This window comes from Phoca vitulina, unplaced genomic scaffold (genome assembly GCF_004348235.1).
Source record: "Phoca vitulina isolate PV1807 unplaced genomic scaffold, GSC_HSeal_1.0 scaffold16, whole genome shotgun sequence".
NCBI classification, from domain to species: Eukaryota; Metazoa; Chordata; class Mammalia; order Carnivora; family Phocidae; genus Phoca; species Phoca vitulina.
This window is the reverse complement of record NW_022589719.1, coordinates 32,463,684-32,482,858: the sequence shown is the minus strand read 5'-3', so window position 1 is coordinate 32,482,858 and position 19,175 is coordinate 32,463,684. Positions and strand designations below refer to the sequence as shown.

Below are 19,175 nucleotides of genomic sequence, written 5' to 3'. Positions count from 1 at the left end.
TAGTATAAACAAATATATTTTTTTCCTTAGCTAGAGAACATGAGCAGGGGGCAGAGTAGGAATAGAGGGAGACAGAGAATCTTTTTTTTTAAAGATTTTATTTATTTGAGAGTGTGAGCGAAAGAGAGCACAAGCAGGGGGAGGAGCAGAGGGAGAGGGAGAAGCAGACACCCCGCTGAGCAGGGAGCCTGATGTGGGGCTCAATCCCAGGACTCTGGAATCATGACCCAAGCTGAAGGCAGACACTTAACTGACTGAGCCACCCAGGCACCCAGGAGAGAAAGAATCCTAAGCAGACTCCTCACTCAGTGTGGAGCCTGACACAGGGCTCGATCTGACCCTGAGATCATGGCCTGAGCCAAAAATCAAGAGTTGGATGCTTAATGAACTGTGCCACCCAGGTGTCCTGAAGCATATTTTTTAAAATAAATAGCTAATGGGGAACCTGTCTGGCTCGGTCAGTGGAGCATGTGACTCTTGATCTTGGGGTCGTGAATTTAAGCCCCAGATTGGACTCAGAAGTTACTGAAAAAAATAACAGCTAAGAGAACTGAAAATGATTGTAGTAAGAGAGCAGTAGTGGGGAATGGGGAGAGGTTATTTTCTTGTTATAAACTAACTCCATAGTACTAAGTAGGTACATGTAAAAGATACCAACTCCCCTCATCCGTAATGTCCACAATCTCTTGAAGCTCTAACTAGTGAGGACACTGGGTACCATGCACTGTCCCTGATTTCATATTGCTTTATGTATACTTGTCCACATCGACACAGTTCACATCGGTATGTAGTATTACATCATACAAACTCTCATTAGGCGCTGGAAGTCTCTCCATTTTCATCATCATGAATAGCTACGAACAGAATCCAGATCACACTTTTTGTTCCAAGTTCACATAGTCATCACTTGATTGGGGTAGAAGAGATTCTACGGTCATGTGGCCCAGCACACAACCCTGTGAAGCCCAGCCCCAGTGACAAAGGGCTCATTACCTTGTAGGGCAGGCCTTTCCATCTCTGATAAGCTCTCTCAGGAAGTTCTTCAGGTTAAGTTGAAATCTCTCTGACTGACAGTGACACTCCCTTTATTATTCTTTCCATTTCCAGGTTAAACCTCTTGCTTGTTCTAACTGTGCCTCACTTGGCTTGATCTAGAGACCCTTCACCATTCTGATCCAGTTGATCTATGTCTGCGAGTGGCCAGACTGTGCACAGAGGAGGGGGATGGGCTCTTTCTTTGGTCCAGACCCCATGCTTCTCTCTCTAAGTAGGTTCCACACCCAGCTCGGAGCCCAACGCGGGGCTTGATCTCACCACCCCGAGATCAAGACCGGAGCTGAGATCCAGAGTAGGACGCTCAACCAACTGAGCCACCCCCCTCCCCCAATGCTTCTCTTAACCTGGCCCCAGAATGCATTCCTTGGAAGAGTTAGGGAGTGGGCTGTGAGCTGTGTCACCCCAATCCCTCACTGGTGTCCTGGACACAGAGGCTATTGCCTGGCCACGGCAGTTAGGTGGGGCCCTTGGTATCAAGGGCAAAAGCTCTGCAGTTACTCCTGTTAAATATCCCCTTTCTGGAGTCGTCTCCTCATCTCCTCTAGAGGCTGCTCAGCTCATAGGATGCTAGAGCTGAATCTGGTCAAACTGCCTCATTTTACATGTGGGGAAACTAACCCAGAAGGATTTGGTTACTTCCTACAAGCCTGAGATACCTACCACATGCTAGGCTGCACCTGGTCAGACAGAGGAAGATACAGGTCCTCAAAGAGCAGGGTTCCTGGCTCACAAAGTGGCTCAGGGCGGCCCTGGTAGCACGAGCCTAACAGAGGCTGAGAGTGGGCCAGGCAGACCGGCCAGGGCTCCCGGAGGCACCGAAGGCCAGGATTGTGGGTCTCTGGTCCTTGTGGTCTAAATATGTGCCTTCCCTCAGGGTTAAGCCTCACTCAATGCCTCTGGTCCATGCCTTTCCAGCTCATTCTCTCACACTATGGCCCTGCCCAGTGAACTTCCCACTTACGTGACTGACCTGGGCTCCAGGGCATAGAAGAGCTGTTCCGGGCTTCTGCCTCCTGTGCCGCTTCCCCAGGATTCCAGAAACACCTCTCCTGTGCACCCTAGCCCCACCTCTGCTCTAACTGGGCCTTCCTCTCCTGGGATGCCCTTTCTGGGCATAAAATCCAAGTCAGGGGCAGAAGCTGTGTGGTCTTCAGAAGCCTTGTGGGGGCGGGGGTCACTAGCTCCCTGCATGGGCACTCTATGTCTTCCTGCACCAGTTCCTCCCTTGGCAACCCTCATGGAGCATCACAGGCCTGAGACCTTGGTTGAGCCCAAATTTCAGGAAAGCCCCCTGTGGGGAGGCAGCTATTCCCTGAGCCCCCTGAATAGAAAGAGGGGGTCCCTTGTTTAGCTCACAAGGAGAGATCAGAGCATGTGTTTTGCCTGTAAGCTGAGCTAGCATCAGCCAAGCCTCTGGAACCCCAGGCAGCAACAGAGGGCTCAGTGTTGCCCAAGAAAAGCCTCTGATTATCCCAGGTCAGGCTGTAGCCAATTCTGGCCTGGGCCTGCAGCCACACACGAGTAATGTGACTAAGGAAAGCAGCAAAGGAGAAGACTGGGCCTATGCCCCTCATCACACATTAACCACTTCAGAGATATTCCTTCGGACCTGGTGTCATTTCTGGAGAAAAGTGGGGAGGATGCAGAGAAGTCCCCTGGGATTTCCTAAGGGGGAAGGAGCTGAACCTCACTGACCTGCTTCTATAGGTCACCCAGCAGTCAGGGTGGTGAGAAAGGAGACCCTTCGAGGAGAGAAGGAAACTGTAGCCCCAGCACACTGCTGCTCGGGGAATGGGCCTGGGGCCACTGGCTCTGCCCAGCTCAGTGCAAGGGGCTGGATCTTCCTGGTCCTGATTCCGCAGGGGCTTCAACACCAGTCCGGGGGTCAGGCAGCTGCCAGCCCCTCGCTCACGGGCATGTTGATATGGGCGCTCAGCAGGGGTGCGCTCTGGCCTTCACGGAGCACCAGCACCTACAGAGGAGGTACCCACGGCAGTAGGGGCAGGCCCCTTGTCCTCCCTGCCCCCTGCAAACACAAGCCTGGCCTGGTCTGCACTGGGCCCAGTCACAGGTGACCAGTGGCTGTAGCCTACTCAAAGGGGACGGGGCTGCAGATACCCACTCTGAGCCAGCAGCCACCCGGGGGCCTTGTCCACCTCACTCTCACTGTCCTCCCCCTTGTAGTACCAATGGGCCACCTACCTTGATAATGTCTGAGATGCCCTTGTCACTGAGACTCTCCACAAAGGTCTCCAGGGGGTAGCTGAGTCCTGGCACCAGCAAGGGGACCTGAGTTTGGGGACAAAGAGGTAAACACTGTCTCATGCCTGGACAGTGTTTAGCAGATTCCAGGGCGCTCTCATGCCTGCTATAGAAGCTGAACAATCCAGGGGGCAGGGCGAGCAGGGCTGACAGGCCCATTCACGGGGCATGCGGTTCAGTGAGGGGAGTGGACGCTCCAGGACCACATGTATGTCCAGGATTAAACCCAGACCTCTTGACTCCCAACCAAGTCCCAGAGTCTTTCTCAGTTTCTGGTCCTCCCAACTTAGGGTCAAACCTGGACCCTGGTGGGAAAGCAGGCCCTTCACTGTGGAAAATTCTCCTTGGGGCAGAGAGAAGCTCCCACTCCCACTGCAGGTATGGCTGTGAGGCAGGATGGGCTCTGGGATCCCAGCACCAACAGGCTCCTGAGAGAGGCCCAGGTGGGAGCCTGACTCTAGCTGTTCTCCCAGAACCTTCTGTGTGGCTCCCCAAGACCTCTCTCAGGCAGCGAGGCAAGGCTTGGGCATTCTCCCCAGAGATCTCTGTCATACGCCAGCCTGGTCTGTGGCTGTAGCCACCCGCCAGTTCCCTCACCACTGATCTGTTCTGGCTCGGTGGGCACCTCCTCAGGCCCCGGCCTGGTCTTTCTCACGCCATGTCTCAGTGAGGTGGGCCCAGTACCTTGAAGAAGGCCCGGGGCAGGGCATAGAGCACCTCGTTGTACAGGAAGCAGACCAGGAGCCCCAGGATGGGTCGGGCTGCTGAGGTGTTCTGCAGGTGAAGTGTGAGCTTAAAGGTGGGGCCCAGGCCCTGAACCTGTGGAGAAGGTGGGGTGGGTGGAGAAAGCCCTTAACCAGCAGCCCTGGGCACTGAATCTGATGTGCCCTGGTCCTGCCCTCCGGCCTTCTCATCAATGTCCTCGTGTCACCTTCTTCCCCACCTGCTCTAATGCTTTGTCCTGCCCCTCATCAAGGGGCCCCTGGGAAGCACAGAAGGCTGGCTCCTGCCTGTACGGGGATCAGCAAAGGCCCAGAGAGGGGAAGGGGCTTGACGCAGGCCACTGAGCAAGTCGGTCGGAGGCAGAGCTGGCCCGGGGGTGCATGCCCCACTCCCACCCGTGGACTCACCACTGTCCCTGCCCCTGTCTTCCCAGGCTCTCTCCACTGCCCACTCTCGTCCTGTGGTGGCCACAGTGACTTCGTTTTCCTCTCTCTTAGCCTCAGTTGCTCTGCAGCCTCCTCCTCTCTCTATCTATCCACTTCCTTTAGGGAAAGAGAAATCGGAAACCCAGTGGGTCAGACGGCACACCTCCGGGACGCACTGAGCACTGGCCAGAGCCCAGATGACCTCTTGGTCACTTGTGTCTGAGTGCAGGGGCTCCTCCTGCTGTGCCTGGGCCAGTCCCAGGACCTCCCTTCCCTGTACCAGGCAGTCCTAACACCTCAGGCTGCCCGCGGTTACTGGAATCAACAGCTTTTTTCCTCACACCATTGCTGTGAGAGTCCCTCCAGTCCTGGGAAGAAACGTCCCAAGGTGACTACTTGCGTGCTCTGCCCCAAATCTGGGGGCTTGTCTGAGGCACAGCACGGGCCAAAGGAGCTGGAGGGTATGGCCCACTCTGCGGCTTGGTCTCTGGGCCTAGGGGAGGTGAGAAGCAGACACAAGGCCTAGTGGGCTCAGAATTGGCTCTGGGGCTGAGGGGTTCCTACTCACCCTTGACCTCTGCCCCTCTGGCCCTGAGGTGGCCTGATTCCCCCCACACCTGGGTATTCACTCACCACAGCGTGCAGCTTGAGGGGCTCCCGGGCCGTCACAGACACAGGGTTCAGGCTGGACTCGAGGGCCTGCACATAGGCACGGGCGGCCCGGAGGCGCAGCAGGTAGAGGTCGGTCTGGAAGGTCCGGTGCATGGCTGAGGAGAGGGACACAAAGGGCTGGTGCTGGAGGTCAGGAGGGTAGGAGGGGCAGAGGTGGGGGAGAGGGGTGTCCTGCGTGGGCAGCTGCTCAGACACGCAAGAGGAAGGCCGGGTCTGCGGGGACGGGGAATTGGGGAAAGGGAGGACAGAGTGCAATAGCCTGGCCTTCCAGTGACACAGGATGCTCTGGGCCACACGCTGCTCCCTCCTTCCTGATTTCCTACCACCACGCTACCCGCACGCACAAGCCCAGTCTCCTGGATGGCTCCTGCGATTCTGCCTTAAGGGCTGGTACCCCCTTGAGTCTTGTTCTCCATCCTCCTCCTCTGCCCTGCCCCAGTGTGAGCACCCCAATGAGGAAAACCTCGAGCTCCTGAGGGCGGGGACTCGTCACTACTGAGTCTGCAGGGCCCCACTTGGGCCCGACCCACGTCCACTCTCAACACTGTGCGCTGCATCTCCCGCTGCTTGGTGCCTGGGCCCGCCTCCTGCTGCTAACTGCCTAATGGTCCCCTCCATCCGGACGTCCCACCAACACCTGACACTCAGCACTGCGGAAACCCACCTCATCGCCTTACCTCCGTCACCACGTCCCCATCCACCAAGTTACCCAGGTTCTGCCCTCACGGCTAGTCATTTGCCAAGGCCTGAGGCCTCTTCCTCAAAGCCGTCTCCAGAGCCTGTGCCCCCTCTGTTCCCGCCGGGACACTTCCAGACTTCGCACGCTCGTTTCCCAGCCTGTTCCTGTTCCTTTCCTTGTGTGAGGGGCCTTCTACCACTCAGAAGTTTTATGTCTTTATGGTACCCCACCCATTAATCTTTCCTTTTTCCTCTGGTACTTTTACAACTTATTTTTAATTTACCCAGAATGAACGTTTGTGTTTGGTTTGAAGTAGAATTCTGTTTGTTTTTCTAGAAGCAAGTTGTCCTAATCATGCTTTTTGGACAGTCTCTCCTCTCCCCCGCTAATCTAAAATGACACCTTTAACACATACAGACCTTCCACATGGAGGAGGGTCTGTTTTTGGACTTTCTAGATGTGCCCTGGATCGGCGGCGGTTCCTGTAGTCCTACCACACCTGCCAATTCCTACAGCTTCAAAGGTCATTCTGCTGACCAGCCCTCATTCTTAAATCCCCCCCAAATTTCTTAGATTTACTCTTAGATTCAACTGGCCAAGTCCTCAAAGTAAACCCTACTGGGATTTTCCCTGTAACATCACTATGTTCCTAGATTAATTTTAGAAGCTATTAATTAATCAATCAGTAGCTTTAAGGCATTGGGTCTTGCTACCCTGAGACTTGGGAAGTCTCATCATTGAAATATTCAGGTGGTCTTTTATGTCCTAGAGAGTTCTGTAACTTTCTTTCTTAGACTGCCATTTTCTTTTGTTAAATTTATTTCTACGGGGGCGCCTGGGTGGCTCAGTTGGTTAAGCAACTGCCTTCGGCTCAGGTCATGATCCTGGAGTCCCAGGATCGAGTCCCGCATCGGGCTCCCTGCTCGGCAGGGAGTCTGCTTCTCCCTCTGACCCTCCTCCCTCTCATGCTCTCTGTCTCTCATTCTCTCTCAAATAAATAAATAAAATCTTTAAAAAAAAAAAAAAAAAAAAATTTATTTCTACGGATTTTCTTGCTATTGTGAATGGAAACTTTGCATTATATTTTCTGACTGGTTACAGTTGGTATATACCAAGTTATTGATTTTTGGTATATTTTATATTTGGTCACCTTAGATAAGTTCCTAATTATTTCTCAAATGTTTCAATTGCTTCTCTTGGATTCTCTAGGCTACAAGAGCCTGCTAGCTCTTTTATCCTCATAGTTATCCCTTAAAAGTATAAGCAAGGTCCCTTTATGAGATAGAGATGGTTGAGTTACTGTATTTTTATGTTTGACATCTTTCCCAGCCCCCACCACCTAGAATCAACCAATATCCTAGCTTTGCATTCCAGGCCCTTCCAGAGCCAGCTCTGACCTGCCTTGCCAGTCTGTGCTTTGGCCATCCAGCCTTCCTGCACGGCGCCTGTCACTACACGGCAGCTGTTGCTTGAATCCAGCTAGGGTCCTGTGCCTCTACTCACACCTTGGCCTGGATCTCCTTTCCTCACCCCTTTTGGCTGGTGGACTTGTAATCATTTCAGGGCGAAGTCCAATGTCACCTCTCTCTGAAGCCTCGCCCAGGCTCCCAGGCCAACTTCCTCATTCCTGTGAGCCTCACCAGAGACCCCTTCTACACCCACCATGCAGCGTGAAATTAGCGAGGGAGACTGAGCTCCTCAAGTCGGGCCTAGCCTATTTCAAGGCACCTGGCAGAACGCCTGGCATAATCCCAGGTATTGAATGAATGGAAGAATGAGTGCAAGAGTGGATAAAACCGAGGAGGAAAAGGAAGAACCCTGGTCCAATTCTATTTCTCTCATGAGAATTTCTGCATCTAGAAGCAACTGTTCTCTCCTCTGCATTCACAGGGTGCTCGCCCTCACCCACAGCGTCTTCTACCGTGAGACAGGTATTGTAGGCAGAGTATACCTCCTAGGCTGTCTCTGGACTTCCAGAGGCAGGAGACCTGCCTGGCTGCTCAGGTCTCCCAGTGCTTAGGGCACGAACCAGGGAGGGTTCACCCGTTTCTCGCTGCTTCAGAGCCACAGAGAAGGAAGAGGAAGGACCTGGTCTGAGTCTCACCAGTGCCAGCCTCCCGCTCTCGCAGTGTCTGATCCACATAAAGCCGGGTCTTGCGGGGCACACTGAGTTTCATCGCCTGGGCTGGTGGGGGGCCCGCCACACCTCCTGCTTCCACAAACACCGCTGTACGCTTCAGGATCTTGATGATCAGGCCACCGCCTAGGAAAGTGGACAGACAGAAATAGATCTGTCCTTCCTAGTTCTACCCAATATTCCCAGTCTGTCCTCCCCAAACCATCTGCCTCAGATAGAGCCATCTCTGTCCATGTCTGTCTTCTTGCCGAGATTCTGGGTTTCTAGAAGGAATAAAGTGTGTCTTAACAATGTCCTACCATTCATTCAGCACTTACTTATTGACTGTGATGTTCCTGGCATCGTGGCAAGCTCTGAGACTGGGGGGACCTGGAGACACTGGCCCGTGAGTAGCGCAATCACACTGATGATGAGTCAGCCCCAGACAGGACATGTGTCTGCAGGCCTTGCTTTCCAAACCCAGGCCTGCCTGTGCTTCACAGCCACCTCTTGCTTCCCAGGATCTGGCCCGTCACCTTGGTGCCTAACTCGAAAACCCCTGCCAGGTCTGAGTCCGCTCACCCCGAGTAGTCATGATGAGGGTGTTATCCTCCCGCCCGTAGCGGCCAAAGCAAAGGCTGGTCACTGCATCCTAGGATGGAGACACCAGAGTTTAGGGGGGGAAATATCTTGGAGAGGAGAGCAAGACTGGGGTGGGGTGATAAGTTTGGGAGACCCAAGATATGATATGATGAAGAGATGTGAGGTAAGGCCTGGGGCAATGCTGCCTCCGAAATATTCCCTGTATTTCTCATCTGCCTTCCAACCTCACTGCTACGGCCAGAGTTCCAGAATAAATGTCACCGGGCTTCTGGGGTCAGCTTTCTAATAGGCCCTCAGCCTAGTGTTTCTTCCCAGTCTGTCCTTCACATTTCTGCCTTTCAAAAATACAAACATGATCATGTCTATTTTCTGCCAAAAAACTTCCAATGGCGTTTGTCCTCCTTGTTAGAACAATTCAAGGCTTTCCACATCTGACTCCAACCTGCCTTTTCTGTTCTCCTCTACCATTTCCCCAAACCCCACCTCACCTGTCTCCCAGAAGCCTGCGGTCTAAACCAGCGGCTTTTAAACTTGATACTGTGACATAGGGCACTTTATACATACATATACACAAGTTCACATGTGATATACTCTGAGCTTTCTTTTTTCTTTTGCTGGTTGTGACCCATTAAATTAATTTAATGACTCACAACTTAGTGTTTGAAAAACTAGTCCAAACTCATCAAGCCACCTGGATTCCTTAATCAAGAATACCCATGCCTCTCAGCCTTTGTTCATGCTGTTTCCAGTCTGGAATGTTCTTCCTCCATGTATCCACTTGGCAAACTGTTTTGAGGACCAGTAGAATTGTCACTTGCTCTCGGAAATGACTCATGAGTTCCACCCCCATCTATCCTTCACCACCACCCCAGTCACCAGGCCCTCTCTGTGCTTTGTCAGTATTCTGCTCTGCTTTAAGTCTCGGTTGTATTTGAATTAGCTGTGTCTCTGTCTGGCTGTCACCTTAGATTATAAATTCCGTGAAGGCAGGATTTAGACATCATTTTTACCCCCACACAACAGTGACTTGTGTTTATGAGATGCTCAACAAATGTTTTTGAAATACATCAAGGGACACCTGGGTGGCTCAGTTGGTTAAGCATCTGCCTTCAGGTCATGATCTCGAGGTCCTGGGATTGAGCCCCACATCAGGCTCCCTTGCTTAGCAGGGAGTCTGCTTCTCCCTCTCCCTCTGCCTGCCCCCCCTCTGCCCTCCACCTCCGCTCATGCTCATGCTCTCTCTCAAATAAATAAATAAAATCATAAAAAAAAAAAACACATCAAAAGTCAAGATTATCAGGTGGAGTGGGATCAGAAGAGGCAGCTAAGAAGCCCCAGAGGCGGGAATGGGGGGCAAAGAGGAGTGAGCAGCTCACCGGGGCACGGATGACATTGAGCAGGGCCTTATCATGGTAAATGCGGACTTCACCATTGGCCAGCCCAGCCATGACGGCCTGCAGGCCCCGCGAGCGCTGCTCCAGGAGGTTCATGGTCAGGATGGCTGCTGGCATCTGCACTGTCCACAGCTTCTTACCCTGGGAAGGAAGAGCTTCTTACCTTGGGAGGGTTCAGGGCACAACGTGGAAAGGGTGGCTGGAGTTTGCAGGGAAAGGGACGCCAGAAGGAATCCCTTGCTAAAGGGGAACCAGGGAGACATACGTGGAGGGGGTGGGGGATGATGCTTGCCCGGAAGCCGCACCTTGTGGGTGAAGCCATGCAGGCTCTCTTGGGTGCTGCCCACCACCAGGACCTTGAGTACCCGGACAAGCCCCACAGGCTGGGCACTCAGCTCGATGCAGTACTTGGGGTGCTTGGAGTCTCTGTGGAATAAAGACACACTCTCCAAGCCCCAGAGAAACCTCCTCTCCTTCCCTGGCTGACCCTCCTCTTTCTCATCCCCACAAACTATCCCAGAAGGAACCTTGGACCAAAAGTAGATGACCATAGTATTATTTCCACCTTTACCACTTAGCCCCTGTGTGACCTTGGATAACATGAAGTGTGCTTTCTTTCCCGGTCTCCCTGCTGCCTTTGCTGCAGTGATTTGTGTGAGAACCTGGCACTGAACAGTTTACAGTGAGTGTACCTTAGGCTAGATGAGATGCTAGCGGACTTAGGCAGTTTAGCAACTCATCAGAAACGCACGAGAAGTCTGCTCTGTGTAAATGCACTGTTTTCAGTTTCCTGGCTTCTGAATCTTAGTTTTTCTCATCCAGAAAGAAGGGGTAATTCCAGCCTACCAATCACAGGCTATGGCTCCCCTTTCTTCATAACCAAGTCTGATGATCATATCCCATCTGATGACCCATCTGAGAGCCTCCCTCTGGTCTCTGGGCCTCCTTCCAATCCACTCTCCACCCAGCAGAACAATCTCTTAAAAATATAAATGGCTCACATCATTCTTCTGATTAAAACCCCATAATAATTTTCAAATTCTAAATCCTTACCATGTCCTAACAGGCCATGCATGAGCCAGATCTGGTCTCCACACACCTCTTTCTGCCCTCCTCCTTGCCCATCAAGCTTGAGGAGCACACATCAGTGTCTTTTCCATCTTGAATTTGCTCAAGTTTTCTCTGGCTACAACACTTCTTCCCCACTTTTATTTTTTATTATTTATTTATTTGACAGAGAGAGAGCGAGAGCAGGAACACAAGCAGGGGGAGTGGGAGAGGGAGAAGCAGGCCTCCTGCAGAGCAAGGAGCCCAATGCGGGGCTCGATCCCAGGACCCTGGGATCATGACCTGAGCCGAAGGCAGACGCTTAACAACTGAGCCACCCAGGTGCCCCTTCCCCACTTTTAGAACAACTGGCTGCTTCTTAACCTTCCACATCCTCTCCACAGACAGGTGTTCACTGATCACCCTAGCCCCGTTATTTCTTCCCATGGAGCTTGTATTTTTTCCAAAGCACACAGGGACTATGTTTATGTCGTTTAACAATACATCAATACATTCCTGATACCTTATATAATGCTTAATACATAGTGGGTGCTCAAAGATATTTCTTGAATTAGAAGATGAATGTTGTAAGGAGTATCAACCTAATGCGTAGAGAAGTGTTACATACCTATAAAGCCTACAGCAACAAGAGGCTATTTTTACTTCTTCCCATCTCTGACAGCACCGCTCACGTGTAATAGTCACTCTGCCCAGTCTCTCACTTTGCCAGTCCCCATCATGCAAGCCTCCAGATGGCCCCCTAGGCACGTGAGCTCAGCCTTCTCTATGAAGTTCCCAGCTCTTTCCACTCCCAAATACCAGCTCCAAAGCCCCTAACATCACCCGGGTTCTGAGATGTTCCTCCTGGCCCCGAGGCCACGACGCGGCTACCTTCTCAGGATATAGACGTTCCCGTTGCGGCAGGCAGCAGCAAGCCGGAACTCCACATCAAACTGGCCAGAAACCTCCAGGAAGACGGGCACGCTGGGTAGGCTCATCTGCAAAGGAGAGGCTCAAATATCCCAGGTTTTCTGGCACCCCTGTCCTTCCTTACCTTGAAGTAACTCCTCTGAGTTGGTTCCTTGTCCAAATTCCCAATCTCCTCCCTCACTGTGGGTCGTAGTTTAAATTTGTTCAATTTTTCTGGAGGGAAACTCAGCAACATGTAGCAAAAGCCCACAATGATGGGCTACTAGTATGTAAAAAGAGCAGGTTACGTGATCCTCTACCACTAAGTCATTTTTGTAAAAAAAAAAAAATGTATTTATAAGTTATATATCTGTGTCTCAATATGAAAATTCTGGAAAGACACACCAAAACTTTAATAGTAGATATTGTGGGTGGTGGTATTTTCTTGGACATGTATTATTTTCTTTATGCTTATCTACATTTTATAAGTTTTCTACAACATGTATTACCAAGAACTACGGGCAGGAGATGTAGGGGAACAGAGGGAGGGAATGCAGCCTGGGCCTCAGCTGTGCCGAGGGCCAGGCCCCACACTGACCTTGGCCAAAATGGTGAAGGCCTCCGGGTCCAGCACCAGGAGCTCCTTGTTCTCAGTGCCCAGCACCAGGCAAGACACAGCATCCTCGTCAGCCAGGTTCTTCTTTAAGGTGGTCATGGTTGTGATGACTGTCTGCAGAAGGACTTCAAGAGTCACCCAGGAGATCCCCACACACCATCCCCACAGACACCCCCAGGATACCAAAGGAGGGAAGAAAGATGGCAAAAGAGGAGGAAGAGTACCAGAGATGTGGCAGAAGTTTTATGTACAAAAGTGTTTATTGCAACAAACCTAACTTTCTAAAAAAGAGGCTTAAGTCCATTACAAGTTTCCATTTGATCAAAAGCCATGTAAAAATCACATTTTAAAAGAAGCTTCAACTGGGGCGCCTGGGTGGCTCAGTCGTTAAGCGTCTGCCTTCGGCTCAGGTCATGATCCCAGGGTCCTGGGATCGAGCCCCGCATTGGGCTCCCTGTTCCACGGGAAGCCTGCTTCTCCCTCTCCCACACCTCCTGCTTGTGTTCCCTCTCTCGCTGTGTCTCTCTCTATCAAATAAATAAATAAATAAATAAATAATCTTAATAAATAAATAAATAAAGAAATAAAGAAAGAAAGAAAGAAAGAAAGAAAGAAGCCTCAGCTTCTAATGTTTTGTAGAACACTTCTAATGTATTAAGAAAAAAAAATAGGTAAAGTGTTATGTTAGTATAATCCTAGTTTAAGAAAATATCTGAATAAAAAAACATGCTGGAAGGCATAAATAAATACTCATAAATACAAAAACTGGTTATCTCTGGACAATGAAATCACAGGTGATGTTTAATTTCTTCATTGTGCTTTTCTAGAATTTCTACAGTGGGCACATGTTCCTTTTGTGATTATGACTGGAGAAAAAACAAAAGAGAAGAGGATGATCCCTTTTTTAGGAATTTCTCCTATGAAAATAATTTAGCAGGACCAAAATATTTCTTTGGATAAAGCTGCTTATTGTGTGATTATCTTTAAGATTAAAAAAGAGGAATCATTCTCAATGCTTAGTGGAAAGAGGTTACAGAAACATGGATGGTAATGGTGTCCAATTATATAATCATGACATATATATCTTGGAAAGATTTCCTCCCTCCCCCAAACTGCATCTTTTAAGCAATAATTAATTCACTTCATGATTTTGTAAGAACTCAAAGATATTGATAACTGTGGATCTGAGCTGCTGATCAGCAGAAGAGAATAGCACTGGTCTAAGGCTAGCCAAAAACTGAGGCATGCATTGGTCCATGCATTTGGTTCAAGTGGCTTCTACAGGAATTGGAGGGTTCCCATGAGGCTTTCTAAAATACAAAGAGCAGGGCGCCTGGGTGGCTCAGTTGGTTAAGCGACTGCCTTCGGCTCAGGTCATGATCCTGGAGACCCAGGATCGAGTCCCGCATCGGGCTCCCTGCTCAGCAGGGAGTCTGCTTCTCCCTCTGGCCCTCCCCCCTCTCATGTGCTCTCTCTCTCTCTCAAATAAATAAATAAATAAATAAATCAAAAAAATAAATAAATAAATAAAATAAAATAAAATAAAATACAAAGAGCAGCCCTGGGACTAGACTGAGGGTCAGCCCCCAGGTCAGTAACCACCAGAGTTTAATGAATAGGTTCATCAATAAAACCATTAAAATTATAAGAAAAGAAAAAGATGAAGTGAATCTAAAAGGGATACATTTCTTATCCAGTATACATGAATAGTTACATAAACTATGAATGAAATAATTAATAATCAATGAAATAATTAAGGGGCCATTAAGAATAGAGTTCTTAAAGACTATTTAAATGCTCAAGATATAATGTTTTGTACTCAAGGGAAGCAAATTATAAAGCATATTTATCAAGAAAATGTACCAAAATGGTAAGAACGAGTACCTCTGGATGGTGAGATTATAGTCATTTATACTTCTCCTTTATACTTCTCTTTATTCTCTAATGAAAATATGTTACCTTTACTCTTAAGACAATAAAAGTTATATAAAGTTGTGTAACTATATATCAATTCAAAGCTGCCACTGTCAGCTGGAAATGTAGAAGGCTCTGCAGCTTTGTGACCGTATTATGTGTGGCACAGGCTGGAAAGGAAACTGCAAAGTGAAACTAGTCGGGTTTGGTTGTAGAACCTACCACTGATGTTACATTGTCTATTTTAAAAATTGTCCATATTCTTTACAGGGAAATAAAGAGAGAAGGGATGTTACCTGCCGCTTGATGGACTTGGACTTGTGCTGGCTCACAAATGCCTCCATTTCACTCAGCTCCAGCTGTAAAAACCTGCACACACAGAGAACTGGCATCTGCATGGCCTGGGCTACTTCCCTCCACAGGCCACTCCTTAGCCACTCCCTTCCCCCTGGAGCTTCCGGAGCCCTGGCCCCCCACAGGGCCCTTACCTGAGTGACTGAACAGACAAAGGCACCTCTGCCTTCTCCCTGAAAGGAGAGGGGCAATCATGGCAGATTTAGTTGAGGAACAGGACCCTGGGGGTCAGACGGAGAGCATGGGCTGAAGAAGAGGGGCTGGAGGATTAAAGGAGGGGTGGGAAGCATACGAAGGGATAAGTGGGTTCTCACCGGATGCCTTCCAGCATCTCCTTCAGGGTCAAAGGGTCAATCCGGTCCTATGACAGCAAGGAAAAAGGGTAAGCCTGTGAGCTCCACAGTCAGGCAGGGAATGAGGATGACTCAGTGGCCGCCATTTTTGCCTTCTTATTCCCATCCCCGACATCACTTACCTCCTTGGCCTGGTTCCAAAGCTCTTGTTCCAGGGGGTTTGGAGGCAACTGGGGCAGGCTGAACTTGAAGTAGGGCCTAAGATTCTTATACACATACACACAAGGGCCTGAAGCGAGTGCTAGAGCTGGTGTCCGGGGCTCGTGCTGCTCCATGAGGAAGGTGGCGGCGGCAGCTGGCAGTGCAGGTAAGGGACTTTCAGTCAGCACTGTGGGTCCTTTGAGCACCTTCAGGCGGGGATGCTGCCCACCGGGGCCAAGGTCCCCCACCACCAGCTGTAGAAAGAGGCTGGCTTATTCCAGGCTCAAGGTCTAAAGACCCCTCCACTGACTCCTTTTCACTAGTGCACATTTATTCACTGCCACACTGGTGCACCAAGTGGGGGGCAAGGAGAATTTGTAATAAGGCTTGCAAGATGTGTGACCTTGGGAAAGTTGATTAAACATGCTGACCCTCAGTCTTCCACCCACAAAATGGGAATATCTACCTCATGACAATTGTAGTGAAAATCAAATGAGATAATGAATTACGGAACCTGGTGAGTGCTAGTGAGGACTACGTGGCAGATGATGTTTTCATTATTCATTCAGTAAACATTTCTTCAGAGTCTGCTCCATGCCAGGCACTATTCTGTACAGTGGAGAGTGGCTGAAGTCAGTGGGGTGCCAGAAACTCCTATCTGGGCCTCTGAGGCCTGGCTTCCAAATGGGAACAGAGCTAAAGAAGCACACGCATGCATGCAGATTGGGATGTGATCTGTGGACAGAGAGGAGAATCAAGCTCCTCAGTCTCTCTTTTCCGCCCTCTAATCCATCCTCCAAGCCACTGTGGCTGCCATGCAAGCCCATTCTCTTGCGTGAGGCTTTCAAGGCCTCTCTGATCTGGTCTCCAGTTTGTTTTCCATCACCTTCCCATCCATGCTATGCTCCAGCCAGAATGGGGGCTGCCACAGAACGTCTGGATTCTGAGGATGCACAGTGTACCAGGAGCCACACCAGGAACTACATGCATCCTTTCAACAATTTATGAGACAGGTACTATTATTAGCCCCATTTCACAGATGGTGAAGCTGTGGCTCAGAGATGTTAGGTAAAAGTCATTCAAGTAAGTTGGGGAGATGGGACTGGAATCTAGGTTTGTCTGAATCCAAGCCAGTGGTCTTAACTACTATTTTATATTGGTTTTCACTTTCTAACTCCAAATTACTCTTTCCAAATATGCTACAAACTTCTAAGCCTCTGCGCCTCCACTTGTGCTGTTCCCTCTGACTGGAATGCCTTCCCCCTCCTTCCCTCTGTACCTTCTTGATACATTTCATTCATCCTTCAATACCCGGTTCACGTATTACTGCCTCCTGGTACGTCCCGATAGATCTCACCATTCTCTCCCTGCTGCTCCCATACTTTTCATATATTCGATTTTAGCATCCACTCATTTACTCCACAAATATTTACTGACTACCTAATTTGTGCCAGGCACTGGGCTAGATGCTGGGAATCAACAAACTAGCCATTAAAGAAATTATTACACAAAAGCATCTTATATTTCATGCTAGTTATTGAGGCTGTGATCTCTATACCTTTAACTGCCAAGCACACACTAGGTATTCAGTCAATATCATGGATAAATGATAAACTAAGGCCAGCGTCTGTATCTCCTCCCGACTGTGTACTGATTCATTTTAGTTTCATGTCGGTACAATGCCTGACACACAGTAGGGGTTCGCTGTACACTTGCCAAATTGCAGAATGCTTTATGGACAGGAATTTGGAGTCAAAAGTCCACCGAATTCTACTGTACTCACCACGAAGGGTATGATTCCAGAGCTATCTTCTAATGGCCCAAACAGCATGCCCACTGTGGGTTCACTGCCCACGGCTGAGCAACAGTGGAACAAACACATGACCGGGAATGTGACAGGCCCAGGTCTGTCACTTTTTACAAATTTACTAAGCTTACTCATCCTCTCTGGATCTATTTTCCCATTAACAAATTGGTAATAAATAATATCTATGTATGTGAAAATGCTCAAAGAGGGTCTAGCCCAGAAATGGACACTAAATATAGGTTTAATTTCCTTTCTGTAAGCCCAAAATATTTCTCGATCTTTTAAAAACCTGTCCCTTTAATTTTTAAATCAATTAATTAATTTACATTTTATTTATCTTTATGTTTTAAACTTAAAATTCAACCTTTTTATTATGGAAAGTTTCAGTCATATACAAAAGCAGAGAGATTCATATAATGAACCTCCAAATACCTGCCATCCAACAATGAAGATTAGCTTCATGGCTAATCTTAAATCTTAAAATCTATGCCCTTTTAATAAACATAAAACTTTCACTTCCCTTTCTTCTACTTTCTCTCCAGATTCCAATGCCCCCCCCCCCCCAGGGATTTGTCGTTCCAGCAAAGAATTACAAGTTAACAAAATTAAGAGGCTTTGTCTTAGCAGAATCCCCAGCAGCATTTGTTCTGCTTTCCTTCTGCAGTCTGTATTACGGAATCAACAGGTTCTCTTCACCATCCACATAAAAATAAAATTTAGGGGCGCCTGGGTGGCTCAGTCGTTAAGCGTCTGCCTTCGGCTCAGGTCATGATCCCAGGGTCCTGGGATCGAGCCCTGCATCGGGCTCCCTGCTCAGCGGGAAGCCTGCTTCTCCCTCTCCCTCTGCCTGCCGCTCTGCCTACTTGTGCTCTCTCTGTCAATTAAACAAATTAAAAAAAACCCACAACACTAAATGTACTTGTTCAGGGTACACATGGGTTCCAGATGATGCTGAACTCCTTTGGAGCCATCAGGAAATCTCACTTCTGATGCTTCCCCGCGCCCCAATTCTCTTTCTGCCGGGTGATATGCTTACCTTGTACTCCCCATCCCCATGCAAATCTGCCAGCGCTGGAAAACACAAAAGGGCCATAAGCCAGGGTTTCCCAATCCTTGAGACTTCGCTACAGAACCGTCATTTGACTCCATTTCCTGGTCCCAGAGACTTACCCAGGCAGGAGGAAAAGGTGTGGATGTTGGCCGTGGGGTCGTAGTGTGCGTCCAGCCATTTCGAACTGGCCTCGTTGCTGGCAGAGAAGGGAAGAGTTGGCGGCTGAGTCCCAAGGGAGGGGAAGAAAACTTTGCGGGAGCTAGTCTCTGAGAGTGGGGTGTGTAGGGGGCTCTGAAATGGGGGTACGGACGTCTGGGGCCAAGTCCAGGCTCCACCATAAGCTCACTGAGTGACCTAGAGTCACTCACACACGCACATTCATTCACTCTTTGGGCCTCAGTTTCCCTGTTTGAACCCTCAGATCCCTTCAAGGACTGCCAGCGCTTTCTGAGAAGCGCAGGAGCCCAGATCCCGGGGCCAAGCCCCCCTCTTTACGTTTGTAGGAAAGGAGGGCTCGAGGACCCCGGCCTTCACCTCTCAGCTCTGCCGCTGTCGGAATCCGACGAAGACGCAGCAGCCATCTTTGCAGGCGTCGCCGTGGCAACCGGCTCCGGCCAGCTGCTGCGCAACGCCGAAAAGAGCCCGGGCTCGGGAAGCGTGCTGGGAAGAGCGCGTACAAAGGTTCCGGGCGCTCGGCCTTCCGGCCCGGGGCCAACAGGCCGCCATGCAGGATACGCTGGCCTTAGTTGGGTTTCTGCCTGCCGAGGCGCGATCCCTCATCCCAGCTCGTAGGATTTATCTTTGCTCCTTCCCAGCCGGAACCTCTGGGCCCTGCGATCTCTGGATTATTGGCAGGACCCTCTGGCCTGGAGAGCAGCCTTTCTAGCGTTTCTGAGGAGCAAAACTAATACCACACCCTCTTCCTCCTCATGGTTAACCCGGTTGAAAAGGGGCCATGTCGTTTCTTCCCATCTTATTCTAGAGGTCTGGGCTCAGAGAAACAAAGCACGGGGTTAAGAGATTAAATCCTAGGACTGACTGAAATTGAGAGTT

The 19,175-nt window shown here is 49.8% G+C and overlaps 1 protein-coding gene across 3 annotated transcripts; it reads right to left on the bottom strand.

The window, feature by feature from the left end:
• Nucleotides 1-431: 431 nt before the first annotated feature.
• BBS1 (Bardet-Biedl syndrome 1) lies at nucleotides 432-18,748 on the bottom strand. 3 transcript variants are annotated; one of them, XM_032414536.1, is made up of 17 exons: nucleotides 18,657-18,748; nucleotides 18,242-18,318; nucleotides 18,108-18,142; nucleotides 15,246-15,418; nucleotides 15,085-15,131; nucleotides 14,905-14,943; nucleotides 14,713-14,785; nucleotides 12,485-12,616; nucleotides 11,869-11,975; nucleotides 10,236-10,356; nucleotides 9,913-10,071; nucleotides 8,516-8,585; nucleotides 7,922-8,080; nucleotides 5,100-5,233; nucleotides 4,003-4,137; nucleotides 3,259-3,345; nucleotides 432-3,028 (listed from the first exon to the last, which is right to left on the bottom strand). In XM_032414536.1, exons 2-17 carry the CDS (start codon nucleotides 18,298-18,300, stop codon nucleotides 2,942-2,944), a joined length of 1,617 nt encoding a protein of 538 aa, XP_032270427.1. In that variant the 5' UTR covers nucleotides 18,301-18,318; nucleotides 18,657-18,748; the 3' UTR covers nucleotides 432-2,941. The 3 variants fall into 3 exon arrangements, with proteins under 3 accessions (XP_032270427.1, XP_032270425.1, XP_032270426.1); XM_032414534.1 differs by having other exon boundaries at nucleotides 15,246-15,518; nucleotides 18,657-18,742; XM_032414535.1 differs by lacking the exon at nucleotides 18,657-18,748 and adding an exon at nucleotides 15,779-15,873 and having other exon boundaries at nucleotides 15,246-15,518; nucleotides 18,242-18,295.
• Between the last annotated feature and the right edge of the window lie 427 nt (nucleotides 18,749-19,175).